At 53.0% G+C, this 24,866-nt stretch overlaps 1 protein-coding gene across 4 annotated transcripts; it reads left to right on the top strand.

The window, feature by feature from the left end:
- Positions 1 to 2,909: 2,909 nt before the first annotated feature.
- Kcnh6 (potassium voltage-gated channel subfamily H member 6) lies at positions 2,910 to 24,209 on the top strand. Of its 4 annotated transcripts, XM_058584944.1 has the most exons (14): positions 2,910 to 3,054; positions 3,771 to 4,001; positions 9,411 to 9,572; positions 9,675 to 9,880; positions 12,961 to 13,386; positions 14,561 to 14,960; positions 16,098 to 16,297; positions 16,455 to 16,707; positions 19,743 to 19,936; positions 21,317 to 21,427; positions 21,744 to 21,831; positions 21,958 to 22,120; positions 22,792 to 22,985; positions 23,377 to 24,209. In XM_058584944.1, exons 1-14 carry the CDS (start codon positions 2,979 to 2,981, stop codon positions 23,652 to 23,654), a joined length of 2,982 nt encoding a protein of 993 aa, XP_058440927.1. In that variant the 5' UTR covers positions 2,910 to 2,978; the 3' UTR covers positions 23,655 to 24,209. The 4 variants fall into 4 exon arrangements, with proteins under 4 accessions (XP_058440927.1, XP_046317016.1, XP_058440926.1 ...); XM_046461060.2 differs by lacking the exon at positions 21,744 to 21,831 and having other exon boundaries at positions 21,317 to 21,401; positions 22,792 to 22,978; positions 23,370 to 24,209; XM_058584943.1 differs by lacking the exons at positions 21,744 to 21,831; positions 22,792 to 22,985; positions 23,377 to 24,209 and having other exon boundaries at positions 21,321 to 21,401; positions 21,958 to 22,090.
- The last annotated feature ends 657 nt before the right edge of the window (positions 24,210 to 24,866 follow it).

Genomic DNA, 24,866 nt, shown 5'->3' on the forward strand with positions numbered 1-24,866 from the left:
CCACCAGTCAGACTGGTAAAGTTGTGGGGCAGGAGGAGGGCAGTCAAGCCAGGGAGGGTGAGATAGCAGGGAGGGGAGAGTCTGCAAGCATAGTGCCCAATTGTGATTGGGTGCAACTGTGGCAGATCTGGGTACATGTGGCATTCTGATTGTGTGTTTGCAAACTGGTGTGTGACGCCATGTGCACAGGTGACCAACTGTGATTCCATGTGTGCTTTGGGTTCCAGGCCAACCCCCTTTCTCCAAGGGGCTCAGGAACCACGGTTTTAGTGACTCAGTGGCTGTCTCCCTCCAAACCGCCCCCGTCACAAGTCATACCCAGAAGTGATTCTTCACATAGCCTTGTTTAGTTCAGGAGCCCAGCTACCGGGCTTGGTTGGAGCTGCAGGCCTCAAGGAATCTCTGCTCTGGTTAGAAAAAGGACTCTGCTTCAGTACCCTTATAAAATGTCCTCAGGTATAACTGGACTTTCCTTTACGAATTGGTGGTGCCCAGGTTATGATCATTGTGTTTTACATGTGGGTCGGCACATCTCTCCACTGATCCTCTGGCCCACCCTGTGTTAGGCTACGTAATCCCATCCCCAAAAGCTCTTTTTTGGCCACTTAAGATGCAAGTAGCCTCACCAACTTCCCCGTGGCTCTCCCTACCCCAGCCCAGGCCCTCCCAAATGGAGACAGTGGGTAGCTGGGCACAGAGCCAGGCGTGATTAATGATTGACTTCTTTAATATTTAAACAAAGCTCATCTCCAGTCACTCTGCTCCGGAGATGGCCTTATTCAACACACACACCTGCCGCCTGGCCTGTTGCCCTAGGGAGCAAGCACAGGGCAAACAGTGCCCTTCCAGGCTCAGTTGGGGGTGGGGAGGGATGGGAGGATGAGGAGAGAGCTATAGGAGGATATTTTCAATATTAGTGCTCTAGGGACAGTCCTTTCCCTCCAGTCTGCTGGCCATAGGGGTGTCACACCCAATATTTTCAGACTCACCAAGTCTGGACTGAGTCTAGGGCCTCGAGGGGAACCTGAAAGTTAGTGCGTGTCAGAGAATAGAGGAGACTTGAGGGGAAGGAGCATTACAGCCAGAAGCCGCAAAGAAGAGGTACTAGGGCAGCAGTTAAGTTTGCAGGAGAATGGCCGAAAGACAAGATCAGCTCTCTTCAGATAAAGAATCTGAGCCCAGAAGCCAGTGGTTTAGGGGACAGAGGTACCAGGTTGAGGTCTCCATGGTTCCTATATCTGCTCAGATTTACAGACGTCTTCCTATGTTCTGGCTGAGGCTGAGCACTACCCACTCCACCCCAGACTCTACAGTTCCCTCATTTAGTGTCCCTGTTACTGCTTTTACTTTTCTGTGCTGTCATGTCCTTAGTTGTCCCCAATATTAGCTGTTAGCTCTGTAAGGGCTGGTCACACATCAGGAGTATGACTCTGTGTAACATCTCTAGACACCAGCCATGACACATAATGGGGGCTCGAAAAATGTTTGAATAAGAGAACGAATGAGTGTCCCTCTGCCTTAGTCCCTTCTCAGAGCACCCCACTCACTGAACAGGTGAGAAACAGCCCCACCTTTCCTTCACAGCCAGCCTGCCCCCAAATAGGGGCAACCAGGACACCTCTGCCCCCCCCCAGGAGGCCACATTTGCAGCCCTCTCATCCCCAGCCACAGTGACCAATGAGGTCCCTACCAGACACTGTGGCTCTGCATGGCAAAGTCACACCCAACTGAGGACTCCAAGCCTTTCACCTGGACTCCAGCAAAAGCTTCACTGAGCCTCCTTGGCCATCCTCCCTTCCCCACCCATCATTGTAAAGTTTATTTTGCCAGAATATTTCCTTCAAATTTCCTTCCAAATGTCTAACTGCTGAAGAACTTGGTTGTCCTTCAATTAAACCTAGATTTTCAAAATGGCATCAGAGGGTCTTTATACATTACCCTTTTTCTGCATCCTCACCTCTCCCACTTCCCAGCTCAGTCCCTCTGCACTGACATCACCCTTGGCCTTTGCCTCGCTCCATTTTGAACACTTTTCCTTCAAGGCCTGGCTCAAAATTGGTCTTGGATCCTCTGCAAATCTCCAAGCCCACCAAGATGCTCAGTAAACAATGGTCCCCTTCTCCTCTCCAAAAAGCCTCAATAAACTGCACCCTACCTCCATCTGCTTCTTCCAGTGTGCTCATTTGCAATTGGTATTCAAACACTTCTAACAGTGGTCACTTACTAATAGGTGGTTTTAAATCTGTTCTTTCAAGCTATGCCTGTATGCTATGAAGGCACCTTATTGCATATTTCTTGTACACCTTCATGTGTATCCTGCCCCATCCTCCCAGGGTCAAGGCTGGTGGGGCTTGACACTTCATGGGCACTGGGGCCAGACTGGAGGGCACTTGTGAACTGAGGACAAGAGGCCTAGGGTCAGGCTCAGTGGTCAGACCCTGGAGAGAGCCTTCAGAAAAAGATCACCCGGAGCCCCAAACAACTCCTTCTGTCTGCCCACTCGCCTGTCTGGGAGGCTCCCCTGTACTGGAAGGGGAAACTGCCCTTCAGTACTGGGAGAAGGTTCGGGAGATGCTGAGACCTCTGGCCATTGAACATGAACAGAACCTCCTCAGAGAAGCCCTGCCCCATCCCAGGCCCGGGACCCCCGCCCTGCTCCCCAGGATCCAGGGACGATTTTTGGCTTGTAGGTCCCGGAGAAGTTGCCTCTGGTCCCCGCCCTGCAAACCCAGTCAGACGGCGGGCCTTGGCTTTTTTCAGCACCGAGGCGCGGACAGCTCCCGGGCGGGCGCTGAGGGGAGGAGGCGCGGCGAGCGGCGGCCGGGGAGGGCAGACGCTGCGGGCGGGCGGGGCACGGAGCCTAGAGGCCCTCCCCCGGGGCGGCGCCCACCCGAGCCCGACGCCACTGAGCCCCAGGACAGGCAGAGACGCAGAGAGCCGAGACGCAGGTGGTTCCCATCAGGGTCCACTGCTGAAAGATGCCTGTCCGCAGGGGCCACGTCGCGCCCCAAAACACTTACCTGGACACCATCATCCGCAAGTTCGAGGGACAGAGTGAGTGTGTGTGTTGGGGTGGGGGCAGGAGGATCTGGACTCTTGGTTCTGTGGCAGGAGGGACCAGACCCCTTTACTAACTTTTGATGGGACAGGAGGGGGTTATGGGGCCGGATTCTGAATGCAAAATCCTTTGAAGTCCTCAACACCTTCTCCATGCTGTCCTCTCTTCTGGAAAAGGAGGGGTGGAACGCAGCTCCACTTCTCCCCGCAGAGCATTTTTCTTGGCGCCCCAGGGCCTTCTAGTCACTGACTGGCTTTCCCCTGGTGATCACCACCCCTCATTCCCAAGGTTTCCTTTTCCCCACAGTAGACCTGGCTACTCTGCTTTTCCCAGGTCTGACCCCCAACGAATCACATCATTGTTCCCTGGTCCCCTCTTCACTGTTTCCAGAAGGCCTTGGACTTTCCTCCAACCTCATTGACCTCTGCTGCTGTGGGCTTCCTGCAATCCCCAGGCCTCACCTCCTTTCCCCCATGTACCTGGTCACCTATCCCCCCACCTCCTTCACCCCCCTCATTATTCTCAGAAGAATCACCCAGATTCTTTTTTCTCCATTATCCCCCAACCTGATCTCCCCATCTCTCCTTCTGGTTCCTGCCCTACTCTGGCATCTAAATGCCCCTCCCCGCGGCCATCAGTCCCCGTAATCTTTTCCTCTCTACTGCCCAATCCTGGCTGCCAAGGTCTTCCTACCTCTCACTTCCTAACCCAGGTCGTAAGTTCCTGATTGCCAATGCTCAGATGGAGAACTGCGCCATCATTTACTGCAACGACGGCTTCTGTGAACTCTTCGGCTACTCCCGAGTGGAGGTGATGCAGAGACCATGCACCTGCGATTTCCTCACAGGCCCCAACACCCCAAGCAGCGCTGTGTCCCGCCTGGCTCAAGCCCTGCTGGGGGCTGAGGAGTGCAAGGTGGACATCCTCTACTACCGCAAAGATGGTGAGATGCAATCGGGCCAGGGACTCTGAAGGGCAGATTTGGCTCCTCTCTTGTCCAGACAGGGTGGCCTCCGGGAGGGCACTGACCTAGGGACCAAAGGGCCTGGATGAATCCTCTCTCCTCTCTGGTAGGGAGAAGCAATGGGCATTGAATGCTATGTCTTCGGAGATCCTTTTCACCAGCTAAGCCAAGAACTAGACCTGTCCTGGGGCAGAGCCTCCTGCTCCACAACCCTCCCCCTTGCTCCTGGTCTCCTGGCTATCCACTCTGTCACTGTCAGCCCCAGCTGTCAGGAAGCTGGGACAGAAATTAACCCTCCCTCATCTCCATCTGCTCTGGGGATTAATGAACCCTCAAGGCCTCTATGGCCAGGCAAGGCATGGGGGCTACTGGCTGGGAAAGAGGGGTGGGCCTGGCTTGTCCCTCTCCAGCTCTTTGGAAGGTAGGCTCTGGAGTTTGCCCCAACCAGACAACTCATCCAGATGGAGTTTGGGTAGTTACTATCACCCAAACTTACTACAAGCAAACCAGAAGCATAGGCCAGGGCTGAGGCATAGCTCAAAAGGCCAAAAGCTCAGCTGCTTTGAAATCCTCCTCCCAGGATCACAGATTCCCCAATGGATGTGGGGAACAAGTAGTGGATAGGAACTAGGATCAGAGTAGAAAGTCTTGGAAACCACCAAGATCAATGACCCTCAATCTGGTTCTTCATCAGGATTACCTGGGGCATGTTTTCCAAAACACATCTTCCCTAGAGAGGCTGACTCAGAAGGTATAAGATGAGTCCAGGCGGGTGTATTTGGAAAAATCTCCCCCGTGGTTCTGATATTCTGCCACACTTAGGAGCCACTGATTTAGATAAGTTATTTCTTTTTAAAGATATGCAAGGAACTTTCTCAAGATCCCACCTCAGGTTGAATCCCCAAACTCTGGATCCCTCCCTCTGAGATGTCTGTTCTGAGGAATCACAATAACGGGGGGAAGGACCCCAATTCCCTCTTTGCTTGGAGACAGGACTTTTGGGGAAGGGAGCCCCACATTAAATAGGATGAAGGTCACTTGAGTATAGAAAAAGGGCGAGTGCCTTTGAATTAGGACTGAGAGGTGCTGAGAGCCCAGGTTCCAGGAGCCTGGTTGTGTAGGGGACATGAATATGTCTGTGAGCATGCATGGGTGTGTGTGTGTGTGTGTTTGTGTGCACGTGTGTATGTTTGTGTGCGTGTGTGTGTGCACGTGTGTGTGTGTGTGTTTGGGCCTCTGGGGAGCATCTTGGGTAGGTCCTGGCTGTCCCTTGTGGCTGCCACCCAAATGAGTGGGAAGTGCCGCAGAGAAGCGCAACAATTAAGGGGCCAGGAGGAACCTGGCTTAGTCTGATAGTACTCACAGGGTTAATGAAGTCAGAATATTTTTAAAAGCTGTGACCTCACCTCTTCACATCATTTCATGGAGGAGGTGACAGACAGGGGAGTGAGAAGGGTCCCAGAGGAACAGGATGGGACCGCAGGCAATGGGGAGAGGGGTAACAGGTCTTCCTCTCCTTGACCTCAGAGCTCTACCTGTCTACCTGTACCCCAGGGCATGAGGGTTGATCTCAGACTTTTGGGGATGTTAGATGCCAATTCTTAGCACCCTGCAGGTACCTGGGCAGAGGGCAGAGGTCAAGGCCATGCCTGGCCCCTGAGATCAGGACTCAGGTCTTCAGAACCCAGCTGAGCCCTCCAGCTATAAGAAGGGATCCTGGAAACTTAGTCCTGGAGCTTGGCCCTGGGTAAAAATGGGCCATCACCCATATATCTGATGCTCAGTAAGTTCCCATCTATCCCTACTTGTCCCTCAGTCCTTCCTTGTTCTGTTGCCCAAGACTTTCATCACTTAGATCTTCTCGAAATTGGCCTGAAACCCCCCAAAATGGAGCTTACTGGCCTGTATTATCTTCAGTAAAGGATATAGTACTCAGATTAGTTATGTGTTCACCTTACGGTCCACTCTGACCACATGGTCATGGTTTCTTTGTTGTTGTCTTGCTTTGTGCGGTACAGGTGCTTGAACCTGGGGCACTCTACCACAGAGCTACATTTTTTATTTTGAGATAGGGTCTCAATAAGTTGCTGAGACTGTCCTTGAATTTCTAATCTTCCTGTCTCAGCCACCTGAGTAGCTAGGATTATAGGCATGTGCTACCATCCCTGGCTATCATATTATTCATTTTTAAAAATCATGTTTATATACATCCTACATTTCTGCTGAGGAGCATCCTAATAATGATTTTTTTCCCCTTCTCAGGTCAATACTTCCTCTCTACCTCACCCCCTGACACCAGGGAGGTGGGAAGGGGTCCTGGGTAGATCTCTAGCTGGTTTATTTATAATCCTCTTTTCCTCTAAAAGGGTAATCCACTTAAAATTGTCCAAGTCGAAATGGAGGGTCTGTGTTCATGTATCTCCACATGGTACAGCTGCCTAAAGTCAGCTCAGAAGCCAGGACACTAGGTAAAAATCACCCATATAGATCAAAGTGAGAGACTCCTGAGAGACCAAGGCCTTTGCTAGGGAAAGAAAAAACATAACAGACAGGAAGAGAGACGCTGCAGGACTAGAGTGGAAGAGCACCTGGAGTGAGGCAGGGGAGCACTCAGTCCCCCACCTCTGGGCACCAGCCACAGGGCCCAGCCCTGCCTGCCTTTGCCAAGTCCTCTACACTGATGAGCCCAAACCAGAGTCCACTAATTCCTGAGCCAAACTAGGGGAGTCCTGTGGCTTCTCCAGTCTTCATCTCCAGATATGGAGGACAGGACAAGGTGAGGTCAGGGGCTACTATCTGCCTCCACCCTCCCTGTGTTTTCTGCATGCTCACTCATGGTACCAGGAGGGCCAAGCTGGGGTGACATGGTGCAGCTCCCTCCTAGTGGCAGCTTCTTTTTCTTCCTTTTTTTTTTTTTTTTTTTTTTTTTGTACTGGGGATTGAGCCCAGGAGCATTTTACCGCTGAGCTATACTTCCAGTCCTATATTTTGAGACAGGGTCTTTCTAAGTTGCTTAGGGCCTCTATAAATTGCTGAGGCTGACCTTGAACCTGTGATCCTCCTGCCTCAGCCTCCTGAGTCACTGGGATTACAGGGGTGTGCCACTGCACCGGTGTAGTGGCAGCTTCTTGTAGCACCACTCCTGAGGGATCACCACAATGCTAGGTGGAGTGTGTGTAAAGAGATTGGGTGGGGCTGGGGGTGCTGCTCAGTGGTAAAGCCCTTGCCTAGCACATGTGAGGCCCTAGGTTCCATCCCAGCACGAGGAAGAAAAGGGGAGAGGGTTGGGTGAAAGATAACAAGGAGGCTGTGAAAAGGAGAGAGTGAGGGTCAGAGTGGGGAGAGGGATTGAGCAATGAGACACTAGGGAAGAAGCACATTCTGAGAGGAGAGAAGTACAAAGAGAAGTGGAGAGTCCCAGGGGCCAAACTTACTATCCTCAGAGGGGGGAGGGTGCTGAAAGGAGCCTCAGGAAGCCCCAAGCAAGGACACCCTCTCTCCCACTTCTGGTCACCCAGATAAGGTTACTCATGGGCTCTGAGCCACAAATAAGTAAGGGCAACCAGTCTGGGACACAGGGAGAGAGAATACTCTGTATTCTAATTCTCTTAGCCTCCTGTCTGCCTACTCCAAATACAGCCAGCATGGAGGCAGGGCAAGGGGCACCAACCCTCACCACTCCCCAACCTGTACTGCTGTGGTGGGCGGGTCGTTGGTCTGTTCCTAGAATGGGTTTCCAATGATAGCTCAGATGGGTGTGTACAGTCACTAGAAGACCGGCCTCCACAGCTCCCAGCAACATAGAAAGCCTGGAGGTCCCACCCTTCTGCCCAACAAGGCCCCTTCCCTCCCCACAACCAGCCCTGATCTCTCCTGTGTCTAAGAAACAGGGGACATAGTCTAGACTCAACGGGTTGGAGGCTCACTATGCCCCAGGCTAACAAGAGCGGCTATAGCACTGTGAGCCCAGGAGTGGGTCAAGCCGGAAAGGTTGCCTCTTCTCCGTATGGATGTCTCCCCTGGGCCCAGACAGCAGCTGGCAGATGGCTGCCTGATGCCTGGGAGCCCAGGAATCTGATCTGGGAGATTCCTGCTCCCCAGAGGAAAGTGGGAGGAGGATGGGCAGACTTAGCTGCACCCCAGTTCCGACGGCTGTGAGGAGGGCCTAGGGGAGTAAGCTCTAAATAGGGAGTCTGGGGAAGAGTGATTCCAGTGGTTCCTAAAGTAGCAGTACTCTTGCCAGCTGGCCTCAGTCCCCCTGTGTTGACAAGTATATCTTTCATTATGCAAGCAACAAACACCTTAGACAGACCCAGGCCTGCCTTCCAGGAGCACAGCTCTGCTTTCTGATTTGGTCACCCAAAGGCCCCTGTCCCTGAGGATCCTGCCTTTGGATCTGGCACCTGTCAAGAGTTTGAATTTAGGGACATAAGACCCCTGTGGCATACCTACCCACAGGCGGGGCTCTGGGGTATGTGGCATTTTAGCTGGTATTGTTTTGCCCACGTTGGGCAGTGGTGAGACCCTGGAGCAAAGAAAGGGGACAGAGACTTTGGCCAGAGGTGCAGGGGGATAACAGCTGAGTCTGGGCTGCCAAGAAGGGTTAGAGAGTGGCACTAGGGGACCTGTCCTGCCTACATGAGGCCTTCTCACTCCCTGACTCCCAAGCCACTCCCCTTTCTGCTCCCTGATCCCAGCCTCTGCCTTGGGGCCCTACCCTGACACCCTTCTATCAGATAAACCCCTTCCCTTTTCTCAACTGTTGTGTGCTGATAGCCCAGAGGTCCCAGGTTTATGACCCCTCCCAACCCTAGTAAATCAGTTTCTCAGAATCTCAGGCTCTCATCTGCAGAACGGGGGTCTATACCTGCCCCCTGAGGACCTCCTGAGGCCTAATGTGCCAACTGGCTCCATGCCCAGCACTTAGTGAGCTCCCAGCAATGAGTTCCTTCCGGCATCAGGGAAGAGGGCATCTTTGTGGGATGGTGATATGAGCAGAGCCCAGGGCCAGCCAGAGCTACATGGGGGTGGAACACTCCCACCTCACCTCCCCGTTTAATCCACCCCCATCTGCTCTGCTTTAATTACAGCAGAAGCAAACCTCGAGGCTAAGCCCTGAGCTGAGGGCTGTGTGCGGACTTGGACCTGATGCTACATTATCTCCTAATGAGCAGCTTAGCTGCTCTCCCCACCTCTGCCCTGTGGGTGGGGCACCTGCTGAGCAGCCTAACTCACCTTCTGCCCAGTAGTTCTGATCACTGTCCAGGCCTTTTCTCTCCAAGTGGGTGCCCTTAATTTGACCTTCACTCTGCTCCCTCCTTACCTGGGTCACTACAGAAGGGAACCCCTTTGGTGACCACCTCCTGTCCCTGCTAATGGTGTTTGCAGCCTCCAGCTTCCGCTGCCTGGTGGATGTGGTGCCAGTAAAGAACGAGGATGGAGCCGTCATCATGTTCATCCTCAACTTTGAGGACCTGGCCCAGGTCCTGGCCAAAAGCAGCAACCGCAGCCTGACCCAGCGCCTGCTGTCCCACAGCTTCCTGGGCTCTGGTGAGTGAGCAGGCTGCAGACGGCAGTAAGAGAGAGTTGGGTCACCTGTTGGAGTAGCTGGTGCCCTGGCCCTGGCTGCTCTGATCTTGACCCTGGTTTCAGGGGGATCCCATGGCAGATCGGGTGGACAGGGGCCTGGCTCCAGCAGGGGCAAGTACAGGACCGTCAGCCAGATCCCGCAGTTCACGCTCAACTTTGTGGAGTTCAACCTGGAGAAGCACCGCTCGGGCTCCACCACGGAGATTGAGATCATCGCTCCCCACAAGGTGGTGGAACGAACGCAGAACGTCACTGAGAAGGTCACCCAGGTGCGGGCCTGCTGGGTAGGGAGGGCAGGACTGTGCCAGGCCTCCAGGGTCCCCTCCCAGATCCTGGGCCTGCTCTTTTGGGCCCTTGGTTAGCAGAGAGATGTGGCTTGTCTTGCTCCCTCATGTCTGGTCTAAACCCCAGGCCTCCCAACTGCAGTTTGATTTTTTCAACCTGAAGGCCTTCCCTAAGGCCACAGCTCCTGGAGCCAGGGGAGGTTGGGGCCAGCAGGACCTATGAGAGTGTCACCCTCAAGGCCTGGAGACGCTGGGGATTGGGGAGACACAGGCTACTGGTGGGGCTGTCCAAGGCTCTGTCAATCACAGGAAAGGCAAGGTGGAGAGGGGATATATCAGGGAAATATAGAGAAGAGGAAGGAGAGATGGCAGGAGACCCCAGCCCTGTTTCTATCCCTTGCCTTTGAGATGAGAGTCACTTTCCCTCTCAACCTGCATACCACATAGAGGTGGGGTGGGACCCACACCTCCTGCTAACTTTGAGCGACTCCCAAGGGCCCATTCCTGAACATTCCCCTTCTATTGGATCCACTCCTTGCCCACCCAAGACAAATGTCCCCTGGTCCTCTGTTTCAGCTGGCCCCACTGCCCTTTCTCATATGCTTGATGACCTGACCTTTCTTGAGGGAAATGCAAATAATTTTGTTTGAGGCTTCAGTGACTAGGGTCCTGGCACTGACTCACTGTGTGACCTTGCCCATGGGACACACCTGCCTTCTGAGCCTTGGGGTTCTAAATGGTCTCTGAGGATCCATTTGGCATTAACTAGTGGCAGTCCAGGAAGCAGAAAAAGCTCTCAGCCATATAGAGGGGCCTAAGACAAGGCTGAACAGGGGGGTGCAGAGCTTCCCTGGGGCTGTTTCCATGAAGGAGAAGATTCCCCTTTTCATTTAATGTGCAGGCAGTAATGGAACTGAGTATGAAGGAGACCCCTCAGGCCCTCACAGAGCTCAGGGACCCTGAGGAAGGAGGGAGTCCAGACTGGAGGACTGGGACCTCTGAGATCAGATAGAGTGGCCCAATGACCTGACCCTGGGAAGCTCCCTAGCTGCTCATACCAGGGCCTCTTAGGTTGATGCTGCTGGTGGTGGCTGTCCTGATGGGGGACTGTCATATTGAAAAGTTGTCTGTGAAGATGGATAGACCCAGCTAAGGCCCATGGCATCTGCTCCTGTCTTGCTTCCTGCCCCTGCCCCTCTTGGCTTCACTAGCCCCCTAACCCCATGTGCACTTTAAGGCCATGAGAGGTGCTTGACAGACTTCAGAGGAGGGGGCTGACAAAGTCCAGAACAGGGAAGTCACATTGACCTCAACCAGAACCCAGACTACAGGGCCGCAATCTCATGCCAGCGTCCTTATATCCTGAGGGCCATGGAGATCCGAAGGATCCTGAGCTGGGCGGGCTTTGCCCTGGAAGGGCCCTCACACTGACTTCAGAGACAGTGGGAGATGAGAGGGGTCAGTGGCTCCCATGTCTGCAGCCCTAAGGAGCTGAGAGGCCTGACATTTTCCTCTCTGCAGACTTGGGTCCCACTCCCAGTTCCGGCTGCCTTCCTCTCATTCCCTACTGAGGCAGGACTGGGGAAGGGCCTACAGAGGGAAGCAGCTTTGATGCCCTGTGGCCTGCAGCTCCCAGTCAGAGTCTGAGCTGCCAGTGCTCATTTGTAGTTGAGATCCCATGTGGACCACATGCTGGGACCCAGGGATAAACAGGCTGGGCGAGGGAAAGCAGGCTGGCCCAGCTTATACTTCAGTGGACGGTGACCACGTGGTCAAGGCTGCACACAGGGGCAGGAAAATGTAAAGAGGGTCCAAGTCTATTTGGGGTCAGAGAGGGCTCCCTGGGAAAGTGAAATACGAGCAAGGCCTGAAGACTGGGCAGGAGGCCACTACAGAACAGGGAGGCTGTGACCCCCACTGCAGGGTTTGTATGTTAGATCAGGAACCTTCTGGGGGAAACTAGCCCTTTGCTGGGTCTTCTTTCTTGTGATCCTATCTGCTAACTGATCTGATCTGCAAGGTTAAAACCTAACATTGCAGATTTTCTTAAACCAGAACCATCTACCAGAAACCCAACTGGTTGGGGAGGGGAATGAAGGGGACCCCCCCCAAGGATCCATCCTTGTTGGAGAACTGTCTTGGATAGGATGAGGGAGCAGGAGAGTGGAGGGGGAATGACTGCTAAGTGGAGTATACCATCCACATGCAAATAGATGCATCTTATTTAATCATCTGTGCAGTTGTGTTTATCCCATTTTACAGATGGGGAGACTGAGCCACCAAAGTTCAAAAACTTGCCTTATGGCACAGATATAGAAAATGTCAGACCTGGAATTCAACCTTGGAGTTCTGACGTTAAAACCCATGCCCTTCCTAATGCCCCAGCTATGTCATTTGGGGCAGCCTGGCATCTTGGGCCCAGACCTAAGTGACTCTCTGTTGCTCACGGTGTTGGAGTCAGGGGTAGGTCAGACAAAAGGGAATGCTTTTCTGCTGAGTGTTGTGATCATTCTGCTGGATATGTGTGAAGCAGCTGGGGATCCCTGGAACCCAGGATCTGTTGAGGGTCCAGATTGGCTACCCCACCCCAAATTTGGCTTTTTTCTGTGGGAGCCACTGAGAGTTGGTTCCAGGGAGGGTCCAGGATCCTCAAGACTGAAAAGTCTATTCTGGGGGTGACCTGCTCCCTCTAGAAATCCCAAACATAGAATCCTTCCAAGCCTACCAGAGAGGAGTGGCCCACCAAACTATCCCCTCAGGCTAGACTCTTCTCTGGAACATGCCCAGAAGATCCTGGTCCTGTCCCCACCTACTCCTGGATGATCTCTTTCTGAGGGAGTTTGTGAGCTTCAAAGCTGGGTTGCCATGAGACAGCTGCCCCCCACCTTCTGCGACCCACCTCTTCTACCTGCACTTCTTCCTGACACATCTGTCTCCTTAAAGAACTTGCCTCCTCATATGCTTGTCACCCATACCCCTCCCATACCTCCTTCCTAGGCCTCCCCACAAGATCTGTCTCACCAACAGTGCTGCGCCCACTGACCACCCATGATCCCCACCCCCAGGTCCTGTCTCTGGGTGCAGATGTGCTGCCAGAGTACAAGCTGCAGGCGCCACGTGTCCACCGCGGGACCATCCTGCACTACAGCCCCTTCAAGGCCGTATGGGACTGGCTCATCCTGCTGCTGGTCATCTACACGGCCGTCTTCACACCTTACTCAGCCGCCTTCCTGCTCAGCGACCAAGATGAGTCACAGCGCGGTGCCTGCGGCTACACCTGCAGTCCACTCACCATGGTGGACCTCATAGTGGACATCATGTTTGTCGTGGACATTATCATCAACTTCCGTACCACCTATGTCAACACCAATGACGAGGTGGTCAGCCACCCCCGACGCATCGCCGTCCATTACTTCAAGGGCTGGTTCCTCATTGACATGGTGGCTGCCATCCCCTTTGACCTGCTCATTTTCCGCACTGGCTCTGATGAGGTGAGCAAACCCCATCCAGGCCAGCAGCCATGGCTGTTCCCTATACCCCAGCCCCAGAGCCTCCCAGACTCAGAGACCTGGGTGCAGAGAGCTCCTGGCACTGGGCATCTTTGCCAAAACAAGGGGCAATAGAAAGAGGGCTTGGACGTCTGCCAGCATCTCCTTCCCTGCTCCAGCATTCTGCCCTCTGGGACCAGGAATGGGCTCCTATAGTCCCAGCCTCCCACTGCTTTCTAACCCACACCCTCCCTAGTCAGAAAGGGAAGCTATAGGCCACACCCCCAATGCAGCCTCACCAGGTCCTGGCCCCCAGCCCCTCATCTGTGCCTACTCTTCTTCCCATGGGCGACATGAGAGCATTTTCACGCTCTCATAGCTTCAAGTCCCACTTGGTCCTCCCGCCCCATCTTCTCAAGATCAACTTTCCCCTCAAATCCACTCTACCTTCTGGGTTCCAGTCACCCCATCCCTCCCTGGCAACCACCCCAGCACTGTCCTACCCTGCCCCCAGCAAATCATCCCCAAGTCCTCTCCCTTCCTCTCCACCCCAATGCCCCTACTTACATTGAGTGGCCTTCTTCCCCAACCTCCCTCCCCTCCACACCATAGCGAAAAGAAGGTCCAGATTACTTACCTGACCTGTCACTTCCCTCAAACCATCAATGGCTCCCAAAACCTACAGAATAGAAGGCAAGTTCTTTGTGGACCCTGAGGTCCACAGGAGCAGCCCTGCTTATCTTCCCAGGCTCCTCTCTCACTGACCCGCCATCTCTCACTCTGCACTCCAGGCTGTCACACCATTCTTGGTTTCCCACGTGGGCTGTGCCACTTCACACCTCCATGCCTCTGCCTGTGTTGCCCCCTATGCCAGGAGTGACCTTTCCTTCTCCCTCCTGTCTCCCTGAAGACCCAGCCTTGTCTCTCAAAACTCGCTCTTGTGTTACCTCCTCTATGAAGCCTCCCTTGACCTGCCCTGCAGATTTGACCTCCCCTTCCTCCTTGCTCCCATTTGATTTCTCTCCTAGCAACCAGAACACTGTTTTGTGCCCCAGGCTGAGAGCTCCTTAAGGTCCCATGCTAGATTCCATTGCCAACTGCCTGATCTAGAGCAGGCCAGAGTGTGTCCTTTCAAGTGCTAACCTCCCAGCCTTGTGGACCTTTCTCTGCCCTCCAGACCACGACCCTGATTGGGCTACTGAAGACAGCACGGCTTCTGCGGCTGGTGCGTGTAGCACGGAAGCTGGACCGCTACTCTGAGTATGGGGCGGCTGTGCTCTTCCTGCTCATGTGCACCTTTGCACTCATCGCGCACTGGCTGGCCTGCATCTGGTATGCCATTGGCAATGTGGAGCGACCCTACCTGGAGCCCAAGATCGGCTGGCTGGACAGCCTGGGTGCTCAGCTTGGCAAGCACTATAATGGCAGCGACCCAGCTTCAGGCCCCTCAGTGCAGGACAAGTATGTCACGGCCCTCTACTTCACCTTCAGCAGCCTCACCAGTGTGGGCTTCGGCAATGTCTCACCCAACACCAACTCTGAGAAGGTCTTCTCTATCTGCGTCATGCTCATCGGCTGTGAGTGCGTCTTTGTGCTATGGGTCTTTCCTGTGAAATTCTGTTCTTGGTTTTGAAAGAGACACAACATTACAGTAATATGTAGTAATAGTAATAATGCGTGCTATACACTGATTCTGAGTGTGCAGCATATGAATTTTTGCATATGTATACACCAGTTATACACCTGTACAGCCATTGCCATAGGCAGGCACCAGGATTATCATTTGCAGGCCTCAATGCAAAACGAAAACTTGTAAGTTAAAAAGTTGTTAAGAATTTTGAGATGATGTCAGCATAGCAGTAAACCTGCTATGCTGGCTAGGCCCTGTGGGATTGGTGAGCTTCATTCCCATGAAGCAAGCCCCTGCCAACCTTTTTTTTTTTGAGAATTTTAATATTTATTTTTTAGTTTTCGGCGGACACAACATCTTCGTTCTGTATGTGGTGCTGAGGCTCGAACCCGGGGCCGCACGCATGCCAGGCGAGCGCGCTACCGCTTGAGCCACATCCCCAGCCCCCCAACCTCTCCTTTAAGTGCTTTACAGAAGCCCATACTTCATTCCTTTTGAGCCCAGTTTACAGAGCAGGAACCAATGGTCTTAATTTGCCAGGAGGCATAGAACCAGGAAGTCGCTGAGCCCCAGTGAGGCCCAGGTGGTGGGCTCCAAGGCTGTGTTGCTCTCTGTTCCTGCACCCAGCTACCTTCCTCCCAAAACACGTGGTTTAGGAACTTGAGATGCACTGTGGAATTTTACACATAGATTAAGTTGTCATGTTCAGAGTATTTAGAGACGTGAAAGCCCAGAAAAACAAAAACAAGAAGAAAAAAAAAAGTGAAAACAAGAGACCAAGAGTTTTCCCTTCATTATGTTTACACCTTGAAGGAGAAAACAAATCTGAACTTAAAAAAAAAAAAAATCATTGCCCTAGTTCTTTCTTCAAAGGAGTTTGGCCTCGGCCTGGGAAGAGCAGAGGGCAGAGGGCAGGAAGCACCGCAGTCTTCGTTCCCTCTGTGCTCAGGCGTTGGCTCAGGCTCTTCTGACTTGGCTTTGTCCAGCCCTGTCCCCTATAGGGCTGCCTGGGAGAGGGAGGCCTGGGGTGGCGTGGTCCAGTGACCACGCTCACTCCGTACCCTGGCCCGGCCCCCGCCCTCAGCTCTCATGTATGCCAGCATTTTTGGCAACGTGTCGGCGATCATCCAGCGCCTGTACTCGGGCACCGCGCGCTACCATACGCAGATGTTGCGCGTCAAGGAATTCATCCGCTTCCACCAGATCCCCAACCCTCTGCGGCAGCGCCTTGAAGAGTACTTCCAGCACGCCTGGTCCTACACCAACGGCATCGACATGAACGCGGTGAGCCCCGCGCCCTGGCGAGGCGGGGCGGGCCATCAGTTCTGGCTATTGCCCCAGGGCAGGTCAAGGTCCCGCGGACCCAGGGTTCCCCGGAGCTCTGCCCACCCGTCCCCCAGCCCCACCCGCGCCCCACTGGAGTCGCCCGCCCACCCCACAGGTACTGAAAGGCTTCCCCGAGTGCCTGCAGGCCGACATCTGCCTGCACCTGCACCGCGCGCTGCTGCAGCACTGCCCCGCCTTCCGCGGCGCCAGCAAAGGCTGCCTGCGCGCCCTCGCTGTCAAGTTCAAGACCGCGCATGCGCCTCCCGGGGACACTCTGGTGCACCTCGGCGACGTGCTTTCCACACTCTACTTCATCTCTCGCGGCTCCATCGAGATCCTGCGTGACGAGATGGTGGTGGCCATTCTAGGTGAGCCAGGCAGAATGGACTGTGAGGAGGGTGGAAACTGGAGATGCCCTACTTAGGCCATCATCATCTTAATGAGGAACGTGGCACCTTTTATTGATCAGCTATGCGCCCAGCATGCTTCTAGAAAGCTTTATACCCAGCTCCCAGGATCCTTAACGCAATCCCCCTGCCATTTGCCCCATTTTTCTTGATAGAGAAGTTGAGGCTCAGAGAGGTCATGCTAGTCATTGGTCACACAGGGATTCTAGGACTTGGTCTGACTCAGAAGTCCAGGCAGGTTCCCTCCTACCTTACACTCTTGAGTTCAGGATGACAAGCCAGGGGTCAGTCTTGTTTGGAGGGAGGTGATTGATGGGCACCACAGTTTCATTCAGTGCCCTGCAGAAATAGCTGGATACTTTGGAGGAGCCTTATGAACACTGGGAAGGGGGACAGACATAGGTTTCAAGTAGCCTCTGCCACTTACCTGCTGTGGGAACTGGGGTAAGTCATTTTACCTCTCTGAGCATCACAGGTTCCTCTCTTGATGCCCACTTTTCATGCCTTCCCTATAGATTTCACTCTAAGTCTCCAACTCCAACTCCAGTTTGGTCCTCTTTTGTCTCTATGGCCTGGCTTTCTTCCAACCCCTCTGGACCAGCCTCCTCCACCCCATCCCCAGGGCTCCTCTGCACAGTCCTCTCCTCCAGCCTGCCATCATTTGTTGCCACCAAGCACTGATATTCTGTTTTCTTCTCCTCACCCTACACTCTCACCTGGGCCAGCTCCTTGCTGTCTAAGCCACAGCTTAGACCTGTGTCACAAGGACTCCCATAGCTCTATCCCAGTCCCAATCTCTCCTTGCCCTATAATATTCCATTCCTTCCTGGGCATGACCTCCATAATATTCAGATAAGAAGACCAAACTCTATATATCCCCACCTGAAACCATCTTGTTCCCCCAAGAGCAGCTCCTTCAACATGGTTTCCCTATCAATGTGAACCCTCCACCCATTGCCCAGGGTACAGTCAAGTAGGCAAGCATCCTGCCCTCTTTCCAGTCCCCCTGCCTATCTTCCAGTTAGTCACAGAGCCTTCTCTGTTCTGCTTTTGGGACCTCTCCCATACCTGTCTCCTGCTTGGGTCTGACCTCATGTCATTCCCAGGCAGGTGTGTCAGGAGCTCCTGCCCTGTGGCCTTGTGTCTGGCCTACCCCCATTCTCTCTCTTCCTCCTTCCACCAATGGCACATCTGCATATACTCCTCTTCTTCTCATCCTTCAGTGGTTCTGCACGGCTCGTGGGATAAATGTAAACCTCTGTGCATGACATGCATAGTTCCACCCAATCTGATTACTCCAGTCTTGCCACTCTTTCCTGGTACTTCATGCCCTAACCATAAAACGGCTTCCCATTCTCTGAATCTGTCATCTCTGTCACACCTCTGTGCCTTGTATATGTTGCCACTCTGCTTGCAGTGCCCACCCCATGCCTGTCTGGCAGAACCCAGTCATCCCTCAAGGATGGGCTCAATTGTGAGCTCCTCTATGAAACTTTCCCTCACTCCCAGCCTACCTTACAAGTGCCACCCACATTGGAGGGATAATTATTTTTAATAATTAAGAAGCTAGTCCAATTTAAGTTTCAGTTAGAGGCATAAAATTTTTCATTTTGTCCTGAGTAGAAATAGACATTAAATCATAATCCTTCATCTACTAGAAAACCAGCTCATCATCACACTGCCCAGATTTCAAGCTTCAGGGTTTCATGTGTGATCCTTGGTGAGCCTGTTTCCTCTCTAGGCCTCAGTTTCCTCCTCTGTGACCTTTGATCCTGTTCTCTTGGAGGGACATGCCCAGCTTCTCTTCATCCCTCTGCCTGTGCTAAACCGTTAGCACCCTTTGTGCATGGGTCACTAGGCTGAGCGGGCTGGACTTTCCCAGGGAGGTTGGAGAGAAAGCAATAATGATCCATGGCACCTGAGGCCCTGGCCTCTCTGTGCAGTGTGACAACATGCTGTTTCTGGCTGCTTAGTCCTTGATTCTCTTGGAATTTCACTTCCTCTGTAACCCCTCCACTGCCCCAACCATCCTTGGTGGAAGACCCCTCCCTCCTCCATGACCACATAGCTCTTGATTCTCCCCTATTTGAAGGCTCCACAGATCATTCTGTAAAATCATTGACTGTTTATGTGCCTGTCTTATGGGAATTTGGGGGCTTCCTTGTGGGAGAGAGAGCCTCTTATTCATGTTTACATCCCATAGCTCTTATAGCGCCTGGCACCCAAAGGGCCTAATACCCTGGCCACCAACCCTCAGCATCCACCAAATGCCCACTCTGTGACCTCCAACTCCAGCACCTTGCATTTTCCTGTCTAGTGCTTCTGGCCTTTTGGGGCACTTCCTCAAGCATCTGTTTCTCTGAACAACCCAGTAAAGTAGGCAATGCCGAGATGGTGATGCCCATTTTAGAGATGAAGACAGTGGGGTCCAGAGAGGGGAAATGACTTCTCCAGGCTCCCCCTGCCAGGACCTTGCTGATTCCCTGGCCTCAGAGTGGGGAATGAAAACACTTGAACAGAAGCCTTAGGGGAGCCTTGAGGGAGCAGGAAGCTCCTGGCCTGAGTCCCCTGTGCCTTGCTCCATAAGATGGGCAGATTGCAGGGAGCAGGAGGAGGTTGGGCAGGGAGGCTTTAATGTCCCTTACTGCCCAGTGTCTCCTAAGCAGGAGTTAGGGTAGTGTCAAGAGCATGAACAAAAGCAGGGAGTCTGAGGAAGGGAGAGTTTTTCTGAGGGGACTGAAGACATCAATGTACCCATATGCCTAGGGCAGGAGCAGCTCTTAAGGGATCTTTGTAGAATTCAGAGGACAGGGGCAGGGGATACCCTCCTGTCCATCCTCCTCTCCCCAGACAGCCAACACATCTAGCCCTGTCCCCAGATCTTGATCCTAAGCACCAGACCCCATCCTGGCAGGATCCATGAGGTGATGGTGGGGGCAGGTCATGGTCACAGGGAAACCAGGCCCTGGAGGGAATACCACCCCTCTGACTGGCAGGGAAGAACGATATCTTTGGGGAGCCCATCAGCCTCCACGCCCGACCAGGCAAGTCCAGTGCAGATGTGCGGGCCCTGACCTACTGCGACTTACACAAGATCCAGCGGACAGACCTGCTGGAGGTGCTGGACATGTACCCTGCCTTTGCGGACAGCTTCTGGAGTAAGCTGGAGGTCACCTTCAACCTGCGGGACGTGAGTCTGGGCCAGTGGGCCAGGGTGGGTGGCAGCTCTTGGCCAGCTGGTAATAGGTAATATCCACACCTGAGGGCATGGCCTGCCTGGCTTCAGGGACCCATCCAACTACTGCCTTTCCTTCCAGTCCCATCCTGCATCCTTTTCCAAAATATCTTTGTGCCTGCCATGACCAGTGATAGCTGCCATTTATTGAGCAGTGACTGGGTGGGAAACGCTGGGCTTCTTTTACATTATCATACTTAGTTCCGTCCTTGCATGTGATATTATTTTTAATCCCCATTTTCAGATGAGGAAACTGAAGGTTAGAGAAGATAAATAAATTGGCCAAAGCCATACAGCTAGTAAATGGCAGAACCAAAATGTGAATTCAAAGTTTGAAAAAAAAAAAAAAACAAAGTTTGTCTGACTCCAAAGCCCAGGCTTTCCTATCACCAGGCTGAGCAGGAGGGGTCTGCTATCCAGAGGGCTCATGGTGCCAGGCATGGGGGTGTGAAGAATTGGTAAAGCTGTCCTTCCTCTCAAGTTTATCATTCAGTGGAAAAGGTAGTTTGTAGCAACTCAGGAAAAATAAAAGAGACACCCGGATGAATAACTAAAGAAGCCATGATTTGTGTACTCGACAGATCAAATTTCTGTGGAACTCCAGCTTGCCAAGGAGTGGTGGAGGCACTAGAGTGTCTGGAAGTGCCCAGAAAGGCGTCATGGAGGAAGGGAGCTTGGAATCAGCTAGTGGAGAGGGGAGGGATGGTGAGGCTGCAGGGGCACGGTGGCTGAGGCTAGGCACTGAGCCTGGGCACCTCCTTTTCCCTGTCATCCACCAAACCCTCAGCCTTAGGAGAAGGCTCTGGTGGCCCAGGCCCTTTACCCAGGTTATGGAGGGTGACATTAAGGTGGGTTTTCTTGCTGATGATGGAGGGATGTGGTCTCTGTGTCCTGGGTCATCTGTAACCCCAAGGTGCCCCCAAGTCTCATGGTGCCAAGAGGAAAGCAGTCAAAGATGCTGATCTGGAGTTGATTGGGGGTTCCAACCTGGTCGCCTAGAGAGAACTCTCCACTGGTTCATGCTGAGGGAGGGAGCACAGGGCATTTGGGAAAGGGGGACTGGAGGAGCTTTTTTGCCTCCACTCCCAAATCCCAAGACCTCCCCCGACCTGCCCTTCACCACACACACACACACACACACACACACACACACACACACACACACACGAGAGCCTGCAAGAAGCTGCCCAGAGCTTTTCTGGTGTGCCAGCCACCTGACACCACTTTCTCACCTGGCTGTGACAAGGGCTACAGAGGAGGAGCAGGGACAGGGAGAAACAAAGAGGCCCATCCCAGCTTTGGTCCCTGTTACTTGATGCTCTTGTTCCCTACAAGGCAGATGGGGGTTTCCAGTCATCACCCCAACAGGGTCCGGGCAGCCAAGACCACCAAGGCTTTTTCCTCAATGACAAGCAGCCAGGTGAGCACAGCCAGCCCATTCCTGGAGCCCCCCACCCCAGTTTCCTTTCCATTCTCATGGCCTTTTATCCCCTGGGGAAAGGCCTCCTCAGCACCTCGGTGAGTGGGGACCTCCCTAGGATCAGGAATAGTGGCTTTTGTCCCAATTTTCCCCTCGTGTCCCCACCTTGATGATCTACACCCTCAGAGCCTAAGAACAAGGGCTCTCTGGTCGCTGGGTGCTCTTCCAGGGGTGGGTGGTAATGACCAAGAACCCTTGGGTTCCACACCAAGGTTCTAGGGGACCCCCTTGACTGAGCTCCAAGGGCAATGAGACCAAGTCTAGAAATTCCCACCTTGGCAGCCCCAGATTCCTTCCCAGGGCTACAGTCTCCTGAGTCCTGAAAACCAGACTTTCATATGGGTAGGACCTTATGCCCCAAGGCACCCAGGTAAGGAGAGCCACTCCCCACCCTGTGTTTCCATGACAGGTATGGGAAGAGCATGGGGTCTGCCAAGGAGAGACAGACCTACGGAACCAGCTACATAGAGCAGAGGTGTTCCTTTTCCTCCTGCAGATGCAGCCCCTGCCCTGAGCATCTCAGATGCTTCTGGCCTCTGGCCTGAATTGATGCAGCAGATTCCCCCAAGGAATAGTCCTCCAAGTCTGCATCGGAGACCAGACTGCTGGCCTCAGGAGTTGGGCTCCAGGCTAGAGCAGCTGCAGGCCCAGATGAACAGGTCAGTGCCCTTTGCAAGGCTGGGGAGCTGCAAAGAATCTGACCAGCACTGGACTAGGAGTGGGTGCCCTCTCCTGGTGGTTCTGGGGTATTGCTGTGTGCTGGGTGGGTTTTAGAATGGGGGGCTCATTTAGAGGAAGTTTCCCTGTCCCTGTCACTAAGCACACAATTCCTTGCATGGCTTCCTCCAGCAAAACCTGGAATATGCCAGGGAAGCTTCTTAAGGAAGGGACACAGCCATGTGCAGAAACAAATTCCATGAGACCTTGGAAAAGGGACGTGGCTTCAGATGCAAGGCTATAATGGCAAGATAATCCTGGGTTCAAATTTTAACTTGGTAATACAGGAGCAAGAGTATGGATGGGCAAGTTATTAAACACCTCTGAGCCCCAGTTTTCCCTTTCATGTAATGGGCATGATTGGAATACCCATGTCAAAACATCATTAGTAGGACTGAATGTGCTCTGTGCCTGGTCACTGGTATCATTAGGGATGAACTAAGGGAACTTGGGCAGAGTCTGTGGATCCAAATGGGGAAGTAGCTGCAGGTAGGACCCAGGGTTGCCTTTTCACTCAGGAGGAGAAGCACACAGGCTACAGAATCCAGAGATGCCCTCAGGACCTGAACTGCTCTTAAAACCCTGACTTTGACCTCGGGGCTCTGTCTGGCAGGCTGGAATCCCGCTTGTCCTCAGACCTCAATCACATCCTACAGCTGCTTCAGCAGTCCATGCCCCAGAGCCACAGCAGCTATATCCTGGAAACCCCTGCTTCCAATGACCTGGCCTTGTTTCCTGCACCCTCAGTGACTCCAAGTCCAGGTCCTGGGCTGCCGCAATGCCATCTGCCCCCTGCACAGGTGAGTGGTGAGGTCATCCCCAGGGACTTCCCTGGGGGCAGGTGCATGCCTTCCCCACCCCATGGGCCCAGTGCCTCCAGTGTTCCACAACTGCTGTGGCTTTTAACTTCAAAGTAAAAAAGCAAGGACTCTGGATGTTCTTCCAGGGTTGGGTAATGACCAAGGACCTGTCTTCCTTTACAATTTTTAGTCATGATAGCAGGGTAGCCTAGACAGGGTGGTGGCAGAGCCTCGATTGTGACCACAGACCCTATATCTGGGGCAAGGACGACAGAACCCTGAGGTGTGGGAGGAGTAGGTAAAGCTCTTGCCAGTTCCCATCCCTGGGTGGATTAACTCCCAGCCTGGTCTAGGGGCTCCTGGAGTGCCTCCTCTTTCTTGCCCCTCCCAGATGCTAGGCTATGGTGACTTAGACAAATGTACACCGGAGCACAGGAATTCCTCCTCCAGGATGCCTCACCTGGCTGTGGAAATGGACAAAACTCTGATGCCAACCTCAGGGCAGGAGCAGCCTGAGGGGCTCCTGCCACCCCTGGTCTCTCCTCTTTGTCCCCTGGAAGTACAGGGACTCATCTGTAGTTCTCGCTTCCCCTCCCTCCCTGAACACCTTGGCTCCATCCCCAAGCAGCTGGAGTTTCAGAGATATGGCTCAGATCCTGGATTTACAAGAAGTTAGGGCTGCTGAAACACAAGATGAAAGACACCACATGGGGATGGAAGGCAGGTGAGGTGAAAATTAAGAAACTTGAAGGAGGCAGACAGATCCCAAGATGGGTCTCTGAAAACCATTCTCTTAGAGTAGTTGCGAACTACTTACCCAGGTGAGCCTAGGTGATGCAGAGGCTTTGCCCAGCCTTCCTCTGGGATACTGTGTGGACAAGCTCACCTGGTGGAGGGTGGGGGAACTTAAGTGTGGATGAAAATTATAGGACCACAAGGGATCAGTGAAGAACGAAGTTTCTGATCCTCCTTCAGAGTCTTGCTTTGGGCTGGATGATCACCTCTCAGCTCAAAACCATTCACCACTCCAAGGCTCAGCAGTAAGGCCTGAGGTTGTCAGACCTCTTCTGGAAAGCCTCCAACTGGACTGGAGGTAGAGGTGCCCTCTGTGTGAACATGGTAGGGCAGAGCTCCAGCCCTCTGCCCCTCCGTCCCTGATAGTTCCATGACAACATGTGAGTTCCCTGAAGGCAGTTGAGTATCACACAGCTAATAAAGTCTGCACATTTCATGTTGGGCCTTGTGTGTAACTTATCTAATGGTCATTAGGTCCTTGACTGTGCTGTGGCCTATTCCAAGTTCTTCTCACAAGGAGCTGGGTAGGGGCTCACCCTCCACTGCATTCAGCATGTTGCAGACCTGAAGACAGCTTTGCTGGGCACAGACTTGGGTAAAAGGAAACAGAGGTGCTGGCCTGATGACCCCAAGGAATTTTGACAAATTAACAACTGCATAGCACTCATCCTGTGCCAGGTACCACCCTGACTGCAATGCAGGTATTAGTTCATCTATCCTCAAAACAACCCCAAGGAGTCAGCATTATTATCACCAAGTTAGAGATATAGGATAAGTAGAAGAAAGACTAAGAAACTTAGCATGAGGGGATCTTCTGGGACGATGGAATTATTCTGATCTGACACCAGTAATGTGAGTGTTCATGTTGTGAAAACAAATGGACTTCTTTGTATAAATTATACTTCAATTTAAAAAAGAAGAAAGAATCATGCCTAACACAATAGGAAAAGGAGAACATAATTTCAACCCAGATGGTCTGACTTGAGAGCATTTGCACCCGGTTCGTCAGTGAAAAGGGCTATTGTCCCCAAAGTACCTGGTCACTCAGAACACTGGCCCTCAGTTCTTTTTGCTCCAGTACTACCTAAAAATT

Source organism: Marmota monax, unplaced genomic scaffold, assembly GCF_021218885.2.
Source record: "Marmota monax isolate L192 unplaced genomic scaffold, Marmota_monax_Labrador192_F-V1.1 WCK01_AAM20220418_F8-fsc00319, whole genome shotgun sequence".
NCBI lineage: Eukaryota > Metazoa > Chordata > Mammalia > Rodentia > Sciuridae > Marmota > Marmota monax.